We start from the raw sequence: 19,667 nt of genomic DNA, 5'->3' as shown, positions 1-19,667 counted from the left end.
GGCATAAAAGCAGACATATAGACCAATGGAACAGAATATAAGACACGAAGTCAAACCCACACACATATAGTCATCTGATCCTTGACAAAGATGCCAAAAATATACATTGGAGAAGAGAACCTTTTAAACAAATGGTGCTGAGAACTAGCTATCCGCATGCAGAAGAATGAGACTAGATCCTTCTCTCTCGCCCCTCACACAAAAGTCTACTCAAATAGATCAAAGACCTAGAAATTAGACCAGAAACTATGCAATTCCTAGAAGAAAACACAGGGTCAACACTCTAACATCTAGGTGCACACAACAACCCTCTCAATAGGACTCCTTAAAATCTCTGCAAGCTACTCTTCTGACAGAGGATTAGTATCAGAATAAAGAACTAAAAAAAATAATAATAACCCAACTAATAAATGGGTAAATGAACGAAACAGATACTTCTCAAAAGAAATAATAAATACAAATGGACAGTAAATATGAAAAAATGTTCATCATTAGCAATTAGGGAAATGCATATCAAAACTACACTGAGATTTCATCTCATTCCACTTAGGATGGCATCCATCAAGAATACACACAAGGGGTCTGGGGTGGGTTGTGGCTCAGCAGTAGAACACTCGTCTAGCACATGCGAGGCCCTGGCTTTAATCCTCTGCACCACATAAAAATAAATAAATAAAGGTATTGTGTCCAACTACAACTAAAAAATAAACATTTTTTTAAAAAGAGAATACACACAAGGCGACTGGAGTTGTAGCTCGGTGGTAAGAGTGCTTTCCTCGCATGTGGGAAGGCACTGAGTTCAATCCTCAGAACCACATAAAAATAAAGGTATTGTGTCCATCTACAACTAAAAAAATATATTTTTTAAAAAAAGAATACACCCAATAATAATGCAGGAAAGGATGTGTAGAAAAAGCAACCTTTACACTTTTGGTGTAATTGTAAATTAGTACAACACTGTGGAAATCAAGTTGGAAGTTCCTCCAAAAGTCTAGGAATGGAACTACCATATGACCCAGGTATACCACTCCTTAGTATTTATACTAAAGAATTAAAGTAACAATACAACACACAAATACTCATGTCTATTGTAGCACAATCACAACAGACAAACTGTGGAACCATCCTATGTGCCCATCAATGAATGAATGGGTAAAGAAAATGTGATATATATATACAAGTTTTATTTAGCCATAAAGAAGAAAGAAATTATGTCATTTGCAAGAAAATGGATAGAACTTGAGAGCATTATGTTAAACAAAATAAGCTAAACTCAGAAAGTCAAGGATCATGTTTTCTCTCATATGTGAAAGATAGGGAAAATAGAAAAAACAAATGGTAGGGTATAGATGTCTCATAAAAACAGGAGACCAAAAAGTAAAGGAAATATACCAGGTAGAGGGGGGGGGAGAAGAAAGAAAGGGGAAAAACTCAGGAATGATACTGACGTAACTATACTGTCAAATAGTATACATGTATGAACGTCATAAACCTATTATATATAATTGTAATGTACCAACAAAAAATATGGAAACAAAAATAAAAACTGGAAAAAAAATCAATCTCACTGTTCAATTTAATCATACTTACTCACCAAATATGGCTTCAAATGACATTACCCACATCTACCTATCTACTATTCCCCATAAAAACCCCACCATCAAAGAATACAAATTTTTATAAACACTGAGAATACTTAAGATACAGTGTCACTAATTCTGATAGCAATTCCACAAAAAAGTTCAAAAATGCCTTGGAAAACATACACTACACACTGTTAATAATTTAAATACCTCAGTTCAGAATTTATTCTAAAGCTAACTTCTTTATTTTACATTTATACCCCAAATGCAGACAACTTTTGACTTGCAATATATGTAATGTGTAAGTACAACAAACAATGTTCATCTATGTGGCCTACTCTTATAATCTCTCATCTACATAAATTACTGGGTTAGAAAACATGAGAACTCAACATCTACCCCCCCAAAATTAAAAACAAACTGCTTACAGTGGTAGTACTGAAAGTATCACTGGGAGTGTCATCTTTGAACCTAAATTATTTAAGGATGACTTACAGGTTTTTTGGTTTCTATTACAAGAAGAGATGGTGGTCTTTCATTGGACGACTGATTTGGAGGATTTTTTTGATCGGCAAATCTTGAAGATGGCTTATAGATTTTACCTCTTTTTTCATCTGTTTCATGTTCTTCTGGAATGTAAAATGCTGTTTCAAAACTAATTTTATACTATTTGATTTTCTTTACTATTCTTATTTAAAAATAAACAAAAATTAACAGTATTGGTACTAATATTTATCACTGGTAACATGTAATTAAATTGAAATACCACCATACCCCCCAAAATATATACTCACTTTACAGTAAACTATTAAATACATTAAAATTTTTGCAAAGTGCTTGGCTATCTTAAATCTTGAAACGTATTAATTTTTTTTAATTATCTGGCTTCAATATCACCTTACTAAGTCACATCTGGCCATTGATTTTGCTAATTAATATAACCACTAGAGGGTGCTAATAGAAAGGAAATGGGAAAGTCAAACAGTCAGGCTTCTTCCATAATTATCTACCTGCAGTCATTCAACCAAGACAGGATTTGCTCAAGGACTAAAATACTGACACTCACCTTTAGCTGCATTAACAACACCCCCTCGCACAAATGTTTTCACTTTATTACCATCACTTCCTTCAAAAGCAGCAAGAAATTCCTCATAAATCTCTGCAGCTGCCTTTTCATCCTCCTAAATACATAACAAAATATTAATAACGTATTATTGTATATGTGATTAAACTCATCAAGGAATAATGAAGATAAAACACTTCCCTTTTCAAGTTAAATATTTATAGTTGTAATATCTAAGTCTTAATAGATATTAGATATTAAGTAATACTAAAACTAAAAGAAGCTCTGCTCCTTTAGTAGCAATTGGTAGAACAGAAAAGAACCCACTACATATAGACCAGCAAGTAAATTTGCTTAGGGACAATCCAAGGGGCAAACCATAAAACAACTGACTGCATGTAATACAACCAACATTTACAAAGTTTCCAAGGCATGATGACTTAATTCAGTGAATATAAAGATTTCCTTTTCAAACTAATGAAGATATATATATGAAGTAAAAGCAACAATCTATTCCAGATACACAGCACTGAAGAAAAAATGAACCTTGACATTTTCAATTATAGATATTTTAAATGTTCCCAAAGCATGTATGAATAAAAAGAAAACAGGACAGAAAATAGGTAAATTTAATTAACAGCATGTAAAAATTTACTATTTATAAGAGGAATATCTCAAAATTGTTACATACAAGGGAGGAAACAGGTCAAAGGGACAGTGAGAAATACATGAACTTTTCAATAAATGATGTAAGGATAACTGGACAACCATTTGAAAAAGATAAAAATCAATCAACTTTTTACACGATGTTACCAGATAAACTGCAGATGAATCAATTTGATTTTCTTAAAATTAAATATAGAAGTACTAGAAGAAAACATGAGGAAAATCTTTTATAAGCTAGGAATGGAGAAAACAACTGAAAAATCAGAAATCATAGGGAAAGATTGATTATATTACAATATCAGAAGGAAATTTTTAAAAGAATCAAAAAACTAGGGGATAAAAACCACTGCAAGTTAAATCATAAACAAAGTGTTAGTAGAAATTTATAGTTCAGATATTAGCAGACAGTTGAAAAGAAAGGAAAACGCGTCAAGTTTATCATAAGAGAAATGCAAACTTGAAACTATACCAAGAAATTATTTTCACCTAGGAGACTGACAAAGTATCTTTAATGTCATCTACTTGCAAAGCTGTTGGGAAACAACCACTCACATGTACTCATAGGAATCAAAACACCCCCCACCCTATAGAGATTCTGACAATATGACAATTATAGCAGAACTACATTTATGCATTTATTATTCAGCCTAGTAGTTTTCATCCTAGGAATATATCCCAAAGATACACTAGCAAAACAAAACAAAACAAAAAAACACATGCATAACACTATCCATAACAGCACAGCATTACGTGTAATGGCAAGAGACCAAAACACAAATGCCCTCAGTAATTTTTTATGTGAATAAACAACTGCATATCTGCATAGCTGTTTAAAAAGGATAATAAATATTTCCATAATAATATCTATGATATAAACTTTTCAAAAAGCAACATGCAGTATTCTATATAGTACAACTTATGCACACAACACACTTCCCTATACAGAAAGATCAGGAAAAAAAAATTGTTACATACAAGGGAGGAAACAGGTCAAAAGGGACAGGGATGGAAAGTGAATATACCTCTAATACACCTTCCTGGGACAACTTTGTCTTGGGGATGAACTGAGAACACCCCTGAAGTCAAAAATCTTTGGGAAACATTGCTGTGCTGCCAAGACACACTCACATTTTGAAGGATAATTCAAGATATATTTTAAACATTACCTTTTTCTTTAATTCCTCTTGTTCCTTCTTACTTAAAGTTCGCTTAGCTGTGCTCATTTTTCCAATGCTGAATGCTTTAAGTTTGTTTTCTAGAAGAGGCTATGAGAAGAAATAAAGAGCATGTCTTTATATACACATTCTTAATGCTATCTTTAAATTTAATACACCTCAACTGATAACCAAGTCTCTGAGACAGGCTATTTTTTTTTTTTTTAATTAACCGTAAAGAAAAGTTAGGATTACTCTAGTATTAGGTGCCTGCCTTGGACTTGACTCTGATATAAGTACCTATTCATTAAAGAATGGTTTATTTGCTATCTCAAGGTCAATAGCATCTCAAGGCTTTTTTGTTCCTCTTTAAGGTAAAAACAGAACAAACAGACTAACACCAAGGTATAGGACAAGAATAAAAGCACCTGAAGAGGGAAAATGTAAGTCTCTGGGCAAAAGTAGCAATGATTAAAAAAAAAAAAAAAAAAACAGATCCTCAAATACAGAGGAAGGGATACATTTTTCTATGGTTCAGGAATTAACCATCTATAGCCCTCCATTTCAAAATACTATAAATATATCATGTCCTTTTATAATTTAGTAAGTTACCTCATTCTTCAACAGTAATGTATTTATGAACATAATAATCTTATTTTTCTTTGCTGGAAACATATCACTTAATTTTACATTTCATCTCAAGTAAAACTGCATCAATTAATTTGAATACACATTGAGCATACCAAAGTGGAAACTTTCTGAGCATCAATATGATGCCATAAGTGGAAAATTCCACACCTGATCTCGTGTGACTAGTCATGGTCAAAACCTAGGTACAATAAAAGGATTAAACAAAATTATCTTCAGGTTATAAGTATAAAATTTATATAAAACATAAATGAATTTCTTTTTAAATTTTTTTTAGTTATAGATGGACACAAATACCTTTATTTTATTTATTTATTTTATGTGAAGCTGAGGATCGAACCAAGTGCCTCACACAAGCTAGGTGAGTATTCTACCAACAAGCTACAACCCCAGCCCTAAATAAATTTCTTGTTTAAGACTTGGGTCCCATCCCCAAGGGTAATGCATTATGTATATTCAAATATTCCAAAATCTGAAAAAACTCAAAATAACACTTCAGATAAGGGACACTCAATATACATAAGAAAATAACATTTTTTTTTTTAAAGAGAGAGTGAGAGAGAGAGAGAGGGACAGAGAGAGAGAGAATTTTTTAATATTTATTTATTTTTTCTTAGTTCTCGGCGGACACAACATCTTCGTTTGTATGTGGTGCTGAGGATCGAACCCGGGCCGCACGCACGCTAGGCGAGCGCGCTACCGCTTGAGCCACATCCCCAGCCCCAAGAAAATAACATTTTAATGAAGTCTTCATATATGTAACTTAGATGGAATTTCTTTCTAAAATAGGCGTAAATATATTGTCTACAGACTTCTAGTTGCTCAATCAGTTACTCATTTGATTCATAAACTTAAAAGATAGAACTCTTTATTAAACACAACGTAAAATATTGAAATTTAAAGGTTTCTGGGACTGAAGATATAGCTAAGGGGTAAGGCACAGCCTGGCATGAATGAGGCCTGGGTTCAATATCTGGCACCACAAAAACAATTTTTTCAAATAGCCAGGTGCAGTGGCACAGGCCTGTAATCCTAGCAGATCCAGAGGCTGAAGCAAAAGGATTGCAACTTCAAAGCCGGCCTTAGCAACTTAGTGAGGTCCTAAGCAACTTAGCAAGACCATATCTCTTAATAAAATATAAAAGGGGTTGAGGATGTGGCTCAGTGGTTAAAGGCCCCTGACAGTACCCCCCCCCAAAAAAAAAAAAAATATATATATATATATATATATTTTTTTTTTTAATTAAAAATAAAGTCCCCTTGAGAAAAAGAAAGCAGTTTATAAGCTGAAAGTCAATGCTGGGTTTCAGAAACAGATTTAAAATAATTTTTCCCCCTCAAAGTGGAAAGAAAAATATTTTGCTATCATTCAGTGTTTCTGGAATCATCTTCAAAAGTTTAAATGAATGATAAAATTACATTTAAATTCGATGAAAACCATAATTTAACAAAACAAAATTTCTGCGCTCAAGCTTTATTTATATCTGAAGAGCTACTTTTAGACATCCAAGAGAGAAATAGCTAAGGAAATCAAAGAATGTTTACTCAAAGGAATAACAGTCATCCACTGAAAAGTTTGTTTACAGAGTTTTACTGAAATGAAAAAAAACATTAGATTGAAAACAGGATATTTTAAAGACGTGTTGCTGTAAAATGGATCTCAGAAATATTTATGCTTAGAAATATTAAACAAGAAAAAACGTGTCACTGATGCTTTAGACTAGCTGGTGATGATTATATTATTATATTTTCTGAATTTAATCAGAAAAAAAGTTATGTTAAATAAATTAAAAACTAAAAAAGCCCAAGAGTATTTTGCAGATGCAGGAGAAAATATGTTCCCTCTCTCTATTCCTGAATGCCGCAGGCATTACACTTACCAGCAGACAGCACCTGCTCCTACTTGCTTCCCAGGGTAAGACCATAAGCTCTCTAAGAATGAGGACTAAGTTTTAATCATCTATATATTTCCAGTGACTGGTATTTGGCACTTGGTTCAATGAACAAGGGGGTAAAGATAAATTTGACAGTAGCCACCATACATCTAAAATGCTTTGTTTTTAAAATATCATTAAGCATTGTAAATGAAACATCTCATATAAACTAAAAAAAATTCTTATATGAACTTGAGTTTATTATTAACAAAAAATGTTATTTTCTAACATGACAAGGTGAAACAAGTAAAAATCCAAATATTTCATCATCAAATTCAATCAAGGATAAATTAAAATCATTAACTATCCTTTCCTATCTACCAATACTCACTCTTGAGAGATTCTGATGAGGAGAATCACAAAGGCTCTCACGGGCACTTTCATTCCTATAATTATGTTTTCTTGGACTCTTAGGCCGCGTCCGACTTGGCATATCACTATCTGAGGGTCCAGATGCATCCATCTTCAGGAAAGTTAAAAAAAATTTCTTTTTAAATCATGTATATAATACTGAAAACTAGAAATGATCTGAAAGTCATGACAAATTTTATTATAGATTACCAAAAACCATGTTCCTTATACTGCTGCAATCACCCTTGATATCATTAGCAAAATCCTTAAGAACAGGGCCAAGTTTTCAATAATTCTAACTCCCACTTGAAAGCACAAATATAGTAGTAAAAATCAATTGTTATTCTTTAAAAAACAGATTCTTTTCTTCATTTTTAAGAAAATGTCTACCAAATACCCAGGTCTGACTAACCATAGTTTATGTATCAGTTGTTTCTTCAAATGAAAATGGTATTGCATGCAAAAAGCAGCTAGCTTCATTCCCCAACTCAATCTCACACAAGTAATTTCCACAGGACAAACATCACACCTTGGTAAGGATAAGTGTTATACTCGTTTCACCACACACTATTAAAAAGACCCACATACAAGTCAAGACTTAATGATAATACTACTAATTTTATTGGTTCACTAAAAACATTCTTAAGTGAAACTAGCATTTTTCATTGTGCCTGGTGGGAAGGAACAAAATGACTAGCAGTTTTGGCACCGCTTCCCTGATTCTTTAACTGTAAAAAGCCAATAGTTTACCCACCAACTGCTTTTGCATCATCAGTGCAAATATCAAAACAGTGAGAAAAGTAACTAATGCTTTAGTTTTGAACTCAAAGACCACGGAAGAGATTCTTAACAACCCTTAGAGGTCTACAAAGCACACTGTGAAAACTGCTGTAATAACATACATACATAAAGAATTATTTATTGCAACATTCAAAATGTCAAAAAGCAGGCTGTGGCTGTAGCTCAGTGGTAGAGCACTTGCCTAGCATGTGTGAGGCACTGGGTTCAATCCTCAGCACCATATAAAAATAAATAAATAAAATCATTTTAAAAAAATGTCAAAAAGCTTTAAACAAAAAGTTTATGTGTCTACCAACACCAAAATAGCTTAATAAATAATTGTACTTCTCCAACATTATGATGCCATTAGAAAGAACAGATCAGAGAATGCCAGCTGCCATGCAGAAAATTTCAACAGGTATAATGTACACTGAAAAAAAAGTGTCCAAATTTTGCAATCCCACAGTATCTAAGTACACACATTTATATGTGCACAAAACTTTATAAGCACAATAAAAAAATAAGGAAACATACATATTGAGTTTCTAAGATGATGTAAGGCGGCTAACTTATACAAGAAGAACACAAAATAAGAGGGAAAAAGAAAAAAATGTGCATACAGTGTAAATGTATTTACTTACCATATAAAGTCATAGGCATGGAGATATATACACAAAGACAAATTATATTTACTTTTTAAAGGAAAAAGACAAAAAGACTGTCTTTTATACTCACATGTGCATCTGAAGAGGCAGATGAATGAACATCTGATGATCTGGTCTACAAATATTTAAAAAAATTTTTAAAAAGTCAATATTTAAAAGATAAAAAAAAAGTCTTGTTAAACTAATAGTTTCTTAAGTGATATGGATTTAATCTTCCCTAACTTTTAGCAATTCCTTCTCAGCTAATAAAACTGAACAAGGGAAATCTCTGACTTATGAAAAGGTTGAGATTCAAGATAAATGTGCAAATCAATTTTTAAAATTCAGAAATCATATTTCCAAAAATGTGATACAAATGTTAATGGACTACATCTGAGGAATAGTTACCTTTATATAGTATAGACTAGAAACGTACCCATCATTTTTACAAAGGATTTTGGTGCAAAAGCTCTTCCCAAGTCATAAGACAGACTATTGCTCCAACACTGCCTAAGCAGCAACATCTTGATCCACAGCCAAAAAAAAAAAAAAAAAAAAAACCCAAAACAAAACAAAAAAACTTCCCTTTTGCCAACAACTGAAAGCCACATGAAGAGACTCTAACAGCAAGAAAATCCATATATAAAACCATTGCTATCTAGAAAAAAGGTACAAAGTCTACTATTAAAAAAGGGAAAATTATAATACCAAATCCCCAATAGGTCACCATTTGCAACTCCTGCTTCTAATTCATCATGTCAAGGACTGACTGTAGAGATCCCTGCGCCTATAGGGTTAAATCCTCAGATAATGGCACTTTCCAACAATGGTGACCATTAAAATTTCATCTTATTTTTTCTTAACTGATTTACATCTCAGACTACACATGGCACAAAATAATTATTGTTGTTTTCAAAAAAAACATCTAGGGACAAAAAAGCCAGGCTGCAAGGCTATTAGCTGAATAATACATGGTACCTTTCTGAAAGTTTTACATGGAGACTAAGAATTTAACTTTGTCACTAATTTTTTTTTTTTTTTTGAAGATACTGCATGGTAAGATTTTACTTCCGTGTTAAAGTGAGATTTTCTTTCAGTGTTAAAAGTGAAATCAAGAATCTTAAAATCACAAATATCTCACCTGACCCTAGCTCCCAGTTCTAGATTTCAAATAAAATACACACTAATTTTCTAAAGCAAATTAAACATTTGTTATGTTTTAGAAAAGAGCAAATACAGGAAGATTCATGAGTTCATGAAGTATTCCTTTATTTACCTTGTCCCAACATAAGACTAAAAGCAGCTGATCTGATTTTCTAACTCAATTTACTCCCAGAACTCCACTGTATTGAGCCCTAGGCAAAAACTAGCCCAAAACAGGCATGCATTGAGATATCACCCATCTTCATTCTTTCTGTCCATCATTTTCCTGTCCTCAACTTTACTGTGCCTTCCCCATTCATTTTCTTCTCCCAGCTGACCTTTCTTAATAATCAAGATAGTATAAAAGAATAAGCATTTTTACATTTCAACTTTGTGAAACATTCTTTGAAATACAATTTGAAATACACCTATTTGCAGACATCTAAAAATTAGAAAACCCAAGATAATAAAAGGAACACAAATTAAGTGAAGAGGCTGAATGGACTTAAAAAAAAAAAAAAAAAAAAAAAAAAAAAAAAGCCTTCCTAAACACCAGTATTAACCTGCTAGGTAACAAACACAATATTGTAATGACAGGAACAAAAAACATAAAATACGCAAAAACCACTTTAAGAAATCAAAGTCACTTTTTGAAGACTTATATTCCTGTATGGAAAAAGACAATATTAAAACTATGTGAATGATACTCACATTTATTTATATATTTTAATACAATTTCATTCAAGAGCTCAAAATTCCAAAGGGAAATCTTTGCAAGGGGGTAAAGGAATTCGAAAATAGCTCCAACACAAGAATAAGAAGCATGCAAGAGAGTAGCTAAGAAAGGAACAGCCTTTATTCTACTGGTGCCGCATCCAAATCATCAATTTCTAGTATTTAAAACTGGGTCACAAGAACCTGGACTCTCCACCTATTTCCACAGAGTTAACTCTTTCATGACTCCAAGTCCTGTAGTCATAATCTAATCAAGAACATCACATGAATAACCTTCCACCAAACTGGTGAATGATCTCTGAAAGTAATCTGTTCAAAAGTAGCACTATGAATTTGCAAACAAAGCAGTAACAGCATGGCTTAGAATAATGAATCAGCCAATTTCAATTAACCTAAAAAGCCATGGTTATATTTACTGCAAACCAGACATTTACCACTGATATGCAGCCGTAACTACACAGCATTCAATGGAACGTTTTTAGAACAAAAACAAACAAAACAAAAAAACTAAGATTAACAGAGAGATGCAAGCAGCTGTTAATAAGGTTTTTAAAAGGATGACCAATTTCAAAAACTAGTGGTTGAAGTCAACAGTAAATGTACCACCACAGACGACAAGCCTCTCCCTCTTCTTAACCTACACCTGAACTGTACTGTCTTCGGTTGTTTTTCCTCAACTGAAGAACGCAAATCAATGATGCTTAAATATCTTCTGAAGTTTATAACACAATTCCTCATCCAGATAAAAAGATTCAAATGCAAGAAATTAAAGGGCAGAATAAGGAAAGCTTAAGGCAAAAAAAGAAGCAGATGTAAGAACTTTATCTTAGGACAGCAAAAATAAGAAAATTCAAAAAGATCAATCATTTTATTGGTTGCTAAGGTGATAAATGTAAAGCCAACTATACGATACTTATGGCCCTGTATCTTATTGGCCAAGAATAAAAACTAGCATTTTATCTTGCTGCTCCTACTTTACTTCAAATGAAAGCCCCACACCTGTTTTCAAATTAGCAGGCTATGCACAGCAATGTTCCTCACCACCACTCCTGCCTGTCCAGCTCACCATTCCATCTCCTAAATGCCTTGCCCTCTAAAAGCATCAAAATTTTCATCCAAAGTTGAACAATTTCTCCCAAAGGAAATACATCAGCACCTTTATTATACAAAAAAATGATTTCCAGTTCTTGATCTTCAATTTTGGTCATCTCGTGGATTTCAATCTATTCTCAAACCGTCTCCTGGATGTCTTCACCTATGTGTCTGCAAGGTTCTCAAATCTCACATGTCTAAAATTCCTCCTAAACTAGCTTCTCCTTAGTTTCTTCATATGTGAAACTGAATAGCACCATCTCAAGATTGTTGTGAAATGCAAATACAGGTGAAGCTCTTAGAAAAATGTTAACTTAATAATTGCTCAGTGTTAACCAGCAGCAGCAGCATTCTAACAGAATCATCCTGGACACCTTCCTAATCAGCTGAGTGAAATTGTGAGACTTAACATAGATCTTGCATAGAGACCTTTGGTTTGATTTAGATCTTCCCTTCAATTAATCACTTACTGAATACTTCCTAGGCTGGTACTGTGACTTGCATTAGATAAATGCTACTACTGTGCCTTGCAAAGTAAAATAAGATACAGCTCCTGTACTTAGGAATGGATTTAAAAACCAAGTAAAACAATGTAGCTATGTCACAAGAGCACAGAAGGCAGGCAAATCTTAATTGGGTAGGGAAATGAGGACTGTCAGGGAAAGCTTCCTGGGACAGGATCTTGAGGTATGATTTTTTTTTTTTAAAGCAATCTTCAAAATGTGCCAACACCACTGTAATAACCTCCAAATCGGTCCTAACCCTTAAATCCTTCCTAAACTATGACTTCAGAAGAGCTCTCCTAAAGGACTTTCCTGCCTAAAATTTCTCCCAGATCTCTAATTTTATTCCCTAGCATTCAAAGTCCTCCACAGTTAAACCCAAACTTATCTTTCCAGTCTTTAACCCATTTTATACCCAAGTAAGTGCCCTATGCCGATTAAATCAGAGCACTTCTCAATCTATTTCCTACCTATTTATTTTCTTCACCTCATCCCTCTCCTTTTAATGCTCCTATCTATACCCTTGAGACTCTCCTCACTGCTCAAAGGACCCAAATTCCACGATACTCTTGAAGCTGCCTTCTCCCCAAGCTCTAATGTGTCATCTCCCTACTTTTAGACACTTCTGAGAGCACTGCCTTGTACTATTATGTGAGTTAGCTCTCTCCTACTAGAAAGCATGCTCCCCAGGAGTAGGAACAGACTAATTTAATGTCCTTTTTTGTTGTCGTTTTTTTTAATTTTTTTTAACCTTAACAGCAAGCACAGTATCTGACAAATGAGAAAGCCTCAATACACTTGTTGACTTAACCTATCTAAACAAGTACCTACCAAACAAAATTATACCCCACACTGTCAACATACTATGTTGTCTACTCATTAACAAATAGCAGCTACCTGGCTTAATACCACTACTCAAGCCAAACCAAGGTTTTACCTCTCAAAAAAAAAAAAAAAAAAAAACTTTGTAAGAGCATTAAGATTTGCACTATATGTAATATAGTTACATAACACTCTAACATGATTTTTTAAAATTACATCCAAAACACTACCAATATACCAATATATAAAAAGCTCTAAGTACACTTTGTCCTATAGTATTAAGAGAGGTGGTTAATTTCTCAAGGAATACAACAGCCTCAAGTGTTACTGGCAAATGTATCTGAAAAGTTGTTTCAAGGCTGCCAGTGCACTTCAGTGGTAGAGGCATGCTTAGCATATGCAAGGTCCTGGGATTTGATCTACAGAATAAAAAAAAAAAAGTCATTTCAGCAAAATATCCAGTACATGGCTGGTATGCAACGAATGTTAAAACTATATAAGGCGAATTTTTGTAATATTATTGTTATTTGAAAGTTCTGCACCAAGTTTTATTTTTCTTTCAAAAGTGCTGCTCATTGTACAAAGGTGCAGGAGTCTTTAACATGTATGCCAAATGAACTCTCTCATTTGCCACCAAGGCAAATGGCTCTCTTTCTTAGGCTTACTCTCCAAGAAAAAAAAGTTTCAGAAACAACAACCAAAAGAAAACAAATGCTGGAATTTCAGAAAACCATCAATTCAGTCTAGTAAGAACTTTAAAAAACCATATCATCAGTCATAACAAATACATAAGGATCACAAGTCTACCTTTTTTTTTTTCTCTCTAGGTGATTTTTTTGTTAATCAGCAAAGGCAGACAACAGTTCAAAGCATTTCAGTATTCTATGTCCAAGGAAGCCAGTAGTGTTTCCTATTTTATCCATTTACCTCTTTAACCCAATTTATTATAATATGACCAAAAAAAAAAAAAAACAGGTACCATCAGAGTGAAACAACAGGGCACACAATTCCATTATATTATCAATATTACCAGCACAGGAGATACAGAAGAAAAAGGAAATACCAGATTCTCTTTATAGCCTCCTTTGGCTGAGCATACAAACAATAAAACTGAAATTCAAAATGTTAAATTAATTTTTATAAACTAAATTCTAAAGAAATATGTTTAACAATTTTATAAGCTCACAATGATAAGAGGGAGTGCTTTCAGCAACCCCTCCCGGGGCATGTCTCTCCCTCTCCCCTTTCAAAATCAAAGCTCTAATATGGCACTAAACTCCTGTCTCACCCAATTAATATTAGGTTTAGTCTATCCTGTTTAGTCTAAACAGAAATACATGCATAGGAAATTTTAGTTCATTTCCAAAACATTTACTGAATGTCCAAATCTGCCAGGCTTTAAAATGAAATATACTAAGCAGGCATGATAGCATGCCTGCAATCCCAGCAGCTCAGGAGGCCAAGGCAGGAGAATCACAAGTTCAAAGCCAGCCTTGCAATTTACCGAGGCCCTAATAAGCAACTTAATGAGACCCTCTCTCAAAATAAAAAAATAAAAAGGGCTGGGGATGTAGTTTAGTGGTTAAGTGCCCCTGGGTTCAATCCATGCTACAAAAAAGAAAAAAAGAAATAAAATTACACAGAAAATAAGAGCCTGGAGGTCTTTTCATTATAGACAACTATACATATAGGCAAGTCACTTGACACACATTTGTAAAAATGTAATTTTGAAGCTAGCTAGAAGAAACTGTAGCAGTTACCTATAATTAAAGAGATGTTAACGATTTTGCTATTGTCAATGGCAAAAATCCTGCATGTTATTTTTTTGTTTTGTGGTACTGGGACTGAACTGTGTGGGCCTTACGCTTGCTACGTACTTCTTTAAATTAATGTTTTCCTCAATGTCAAGAAATATAATAATCATCCCTACCTATATCAATGGAAATTTAAACTACCAAAAAAGAATGAGCATAAAAAAGAAGTATCTGTTCACCCTTTCTGTACTGTGGAATATAAGCCATTTATCTGCTCTTTCCAGAAGAGGGAAATAAAACCATAGATCAATGACCAGAAATACCAAATACTGTAATACTAGCCAAAATGATCGTATAATCTCTATAATAAATTCTGGAGTTGCATTAGAAGTAAAAAGCGGCAATCTGGGAAGTCATTATAACAGCTGATAACTTAGATTCAAATTCTCTGGACCACAATGTATCCTGACATTTTGAAAAAACAATTACTTTTTATTTCCTTTAGGAACAGAAGAGAGGAAGACCCAGATTTGTTATGCATTTTATAGACACTGACTCACCGAATCTTTATATCAACCTTGTAAAACAGGGAATGTATCTACAACACAAATGAGAAAATTGCAATTTAAGAGTTTAAGCAATTTTCCTAATATTACTGCAAATATAATGAACTACCAAGTCAGGATTTGAATGGAAATCTTTTGTTATCAAAATTCATAACCTTTCTACTACATCATGGAGTTTCCCTAATAACAGAGAAATCACGCCAATACACGATTTGAGTGGGTTCTGATTCCTTTTAACAGACATGGATAAGAAATCTGTTGAAAGCATCAACAGATGATAATCTAAAGGACTATAAATGGTAAGACTCATTAACAGAAAACCCAATAATTTACTTAGAAGGAACAGTCAGTCACACATTCACAACCATCAGTACTATTTTAGAAGGAAGACTAAACAAGCACATTGAAATGTTTTCAATGTATGCAAGGTCTCAAAGACGGGATACTTCATACTTTGAGAAGAAACAAAATTGTGAATTATCATAAACGTAGCAAGCTTTCCTAACAGTCCCCTAACAGCAAGTGGAGCTATTTTCATCACAAATCTATTGAATAACAAGAGTGGATAGAGTCAGGTACTAATGAATTTAAGCCACCTCTCTCTCTCTGAAGGAAGGGGAGAAGGAAAAAAAATCTACTGGGGAGGGATGGAAATACTATGGAGCAAAGGTTTGATGTAAAGCACCCCAAACTGTCCACCTACCATACTTTCACCTAACTAGAGGATGTCTGATAAGGACATTAACAATCACAAACTAAATAATTTGGTGAACATCATTTACCAAAAATGGCATTAAGACACGTTTATTAGAAACTGAGAAAGCAAAAATAAAATAGATTGTGATGTCTCGCAGATCAAAGAGCAAAGGCGAGGCTCTCCTCTTCTACCTAAACTTCCTAGTATCTGACTTAAAAATCATAGTCTGTAAGTCCCTAGAACCTTTCAGTGTTACACAACTTCTTTCATCAGCATCTCAATGCTCACCAACTGACTACTTCATGGCAGTAGCAATATTCTAATATTGAATTCCAGATGAGAAACAACGCAAAACAAACCATTTTTTAAAAAAAATTAAAAACGATGAAATGACCCGCCCAAGATGGCAACTAAGACGTGATATCAAAACCTTATTGACGCTAAACTATTTCCACAGCTCCCTGGTTTCACAAGATGTGCGCTCCGTTCCCTGTAAACTCAAGCGGAATTGACTGGGTATTTTCCAAGTCCACGGAAGTTCTTCCTTCGGTGGAACACACCACACGGAGGGAGGGACCCGGACTCTGCGACCCTCCCGAAAGAGGGTTCATTTTTCACTTCCTCTCCACGGAGGTGAAGGCCACGTGTAGAGCGCAGCGTTAACCTTGGCCACGCAACCCTGCCAAGGGTGGCCGCTCCCGCCTAGCTACTTCCCACCCCGCGTCCCCTCGCTCTCCGTCCTCCCTCCACAAACCTGCCACCCGAGAGCCCACGTACTCCTTGGAGGGCATGGAGGACACCGAAGATGGCCACAGCAGGTAAGACACGAAAGCCAAAGAACCAAGACAAAAAGAAACCGACACCCAAACACCGGGAGGCGATTCCCGCCTCTCCCGGGCGCTAGACCGCGGCCTCGGAGCCCAGCCGACTGGGACACAAGGGCGCGTTTTCAGGACTTCAGGTCTCCTTCTGAATCCCTGACTTCACTCCAGTGCCAAGCAAGGGGCAAGCTACACACGCCACCAGCCCCTGGGCACACCGGTCTCGAGCCGAATCCAGGCTGGGACCGAAGGGGGACATCAGGCCTCTAAACCTGCGCACCACGGTGCGGCGGCGCCCAGGCCTGCTGTTACGACCAGAACGGAGACCCCCACCCCAGCAACCCCTCGCCAGCCGGAAGCGTCCGTAGACCCTGGATGACAGCCATAGACCCACTGACTCATGAAGACCTCTAAGAAATTACCTTTGAACTGGCCTTCTGAGATCCGCCTGGCGTTTTGTCCGCCATCTTGAGCTTTGCCCCTCCTTCGGCGGCGGCAGCAGCACGAGCGAGTCGACCACCGAACGATTGGATCTCAGCGCAGCCCGCCAGCGGCCCGTAAGGCTAAGCAATCCACCGCCGGGATTATGGATTTAGGCCTAGTCGCGCACGTGACTTCCGGTGCCAGTCACTTCCCTGGGCCCGCCTCCTCTATGGGTCTTCTGGCAGTCGCGGTTCCTGAGCCTGTCATTGGGCCTGGGAATTTAAAGCATTTCCTTTTCCTGACTTTCAGGGCCTGCTGATAGTTCAGTCTGTTTTCCCAGAGCCGATTCTTGATAGATGCAGGCCAGTTTTTGTATTTCCTGGGCGGGAAGAGAACCAGCTGCTCGTTAAGAAATGCGCTGGCGGTCTGGGGAGGAGCGTTCCCTTCAATTCAGAAAATGGGTCTGATCGAGAAAAGATACTGTAAGCGCCACCTCGGGAGCTCACCTCCACATAGGAAAGCAATTTTGCAGCTTTCTCAGATGATGAATGTCGAGATAGAGTTGTGTCTGCAAAGCCCAGAAGAGAAGCGTTTGACCCAACCTGAGGGTGATCCGATAGAAACTGGGGCGTGCGCAACTGGAAGCATGCAAAGACGGTGAATGAAAGAAAATCGTTAAATATAGACCGACTTCTAAATCGAGTGTACAGGGGCTGGAGATGTGGCTCAGCGGTAGCGCGCTCGCCTGGCATGCGTGCGACCCGGGTTCGATCCTCAGCACCACATGCCAACAGAGATGTTGTGTCCGCCGAGAACTAAAAGATAAATATTGAAAATTCTCTCTCTATCCTCTCTCACTCTCTCTTTAAAAAAATAAAAATAAAAAAAAATTTTAAAAAAAAAATAAAAAAATAAATCGAGTGTACATGCAATCGTGTGCCGTTTTTTAAATTACATTTCACGCTCCGGTATTGTTTTCATCTTTAATCACATAAATGGGGGAAGCGCCATAAGCTTTTCTACTTGGTACTTTTTTGGGGTTCTTAATCAGGATCTGGATTCAAAGAGGGAAAGCTTGCTTGAGAAGGTCATTGCCTGAACGGAGCCAGGCAAGGAAAGTGGAAAGGGCATACCGGTCAGAGGAGGAGCTGAAGGGAAAGCCTTGTGGCATGAGTCAGGACAGTCCGTGCATTGTGCAATAAGGACTCCTGTCAAGTTTTATTCGACCAGATGTGGGAGGGGCGTGACTGGAGAGGTGGATGGGAGCAAATTCACACAGGGCAGAGGTAACCAGTGTAGTTAAGAGTTGGAATTCTATTCTGAGGATGAAGAGTGTCCATCAACAGTATTAATTTAGAGCTTTGATGTGGTCAAATATTTGTTTTAAAATGTTCTGAGGACTGGGGCTGGAGGAGTGTTCATGACCTTCTGTCCCTAATGCGTTTATTCAAAAATACTTCTGAGCCCTGTTTTGTGTATAAAAGTCTAACCCTGGTGTTATAAGGCTTTCAGAGACAGATAAATAAAGACTGGTCCTTATGTGATGTAAAACTTAGAGAGGAATGGGGGAGACAAGGAAACTACAAACTAACAAACACTATACATAATTTAGTTGATGCTTCAAAGAAGGATCAATAGCCCAAGGAACTCTGAAAGAAGTAGTTAATTCTGAGAGTAGGAATGGGTGAAGAGATGGGGGAGGGTTCACAGAAGAGAAAGCATGTGAGCCATCTCTGAAGAAGTAGAACTTTGTCTTGGGTGATGGGGGAACCCTTAGAACAGGATCTTCTACATGACTGGCCCTCCAGAGAGGTCAATGGTCATATGCACCAGGTACTGAGGAATCAGCAGGCAATCCTCCTGTTTCCTGTGAGGCAATGGAGGTGGAAGAAGAGACAATAAACAAACAAGAAATGATCAGAAAGTGACAATTTCTGTACATGAAATAAAACAGATTGATGCTTTGTACCCTCCAATCTCAGATCCTGCCACACTTTCTCCAGTTCTGAGCTTTTGCCCTCCCTCTCACCCTGGCCTCTAATTAAAGTCTAATCAGTTTTTTTACTCTTCCTGAAGATGCCACTTCCTTCCAGCAGCCTCACAAACCTATCTCCTTGGCAGAGCCTAGGCTAGATTCCCTGCTCTGTTTCCATGGGAACCTGTTCTTTCCCACTTGGGAGCTTATCACACTGGATCTTAGTTGGTTGTTTAGCCTAGGATTAGAAAGTGAAATCATCAGCTGAGTTGGAGGGAACAGGAGTGGGATGGAGTGTGCCTAGTGGTGTTCC

General features: G+C 36.2%; 1 protein-coding gene across 2 annotated transcripts in view; it reads right to left on the bottom strand.

The window, feature by feature from the left end:
- U2surp (U2 snRNP associated SURP domain containing) overlaps window positions 1-18,299 on the bottom strand; it is a 54,178-nt gene extending 35,879 nt beyond the window's left edge. For both annotated transcript variants that reach the window (XM_026384998.2, XM_026384999.2), the window contains exons 1-6: window positions 17,379-18,299; window positions 8,915-8,959; window positions 7,380-7,511; window positions 4,479-4,577; window positions 2,650-2,764; window positions 2,079-2,212 (exon numbers count right to left, since the gene is read on the bottom strand). In XM_026384998.2, the coding sequence (XP_026240783.1) occupies window positions 2,079-2,212; window positions 2,650-2,764; window positions 4,479-4,577; window positions 7,380-7,511; window positions 8,915-8,959; window positions 17,379-17,423 (570 nt within the window). In that variant the 5' untranslated portion in view covers window positions 17,424-18,299. The remainder of the gene's footprint in view (window positions 1-2,078; window positions 2,213-2,649; window positions 2,765-4,478; window positions 4,578-7,379; window positions 7,512-8,914; window positions 8,960-17,378) is intronic.
- Window positions 18,300-19,667: the final 1,368 nt, after the last annotated feature.

Source organism: Urocitellus parryii, chromosome 2 (genome assembly GCF_045843805.1).
Source record: "Urocitellus parryii isolate mUroPar1 chromosome 2, mUroPar1.hap1, whole genome shotgun sequence".
Taxonomy (NCBI): Eukaryota; Metazoa; Chordata; class Mammalia; order Rodentia; family Sciuridae; genus Urocitellus; species Urocitellus parryii.
Note: the sequence above shows the minus strand (reverse complement) of the source record. Positions and strands in the feature narration are given on the sequence as shown.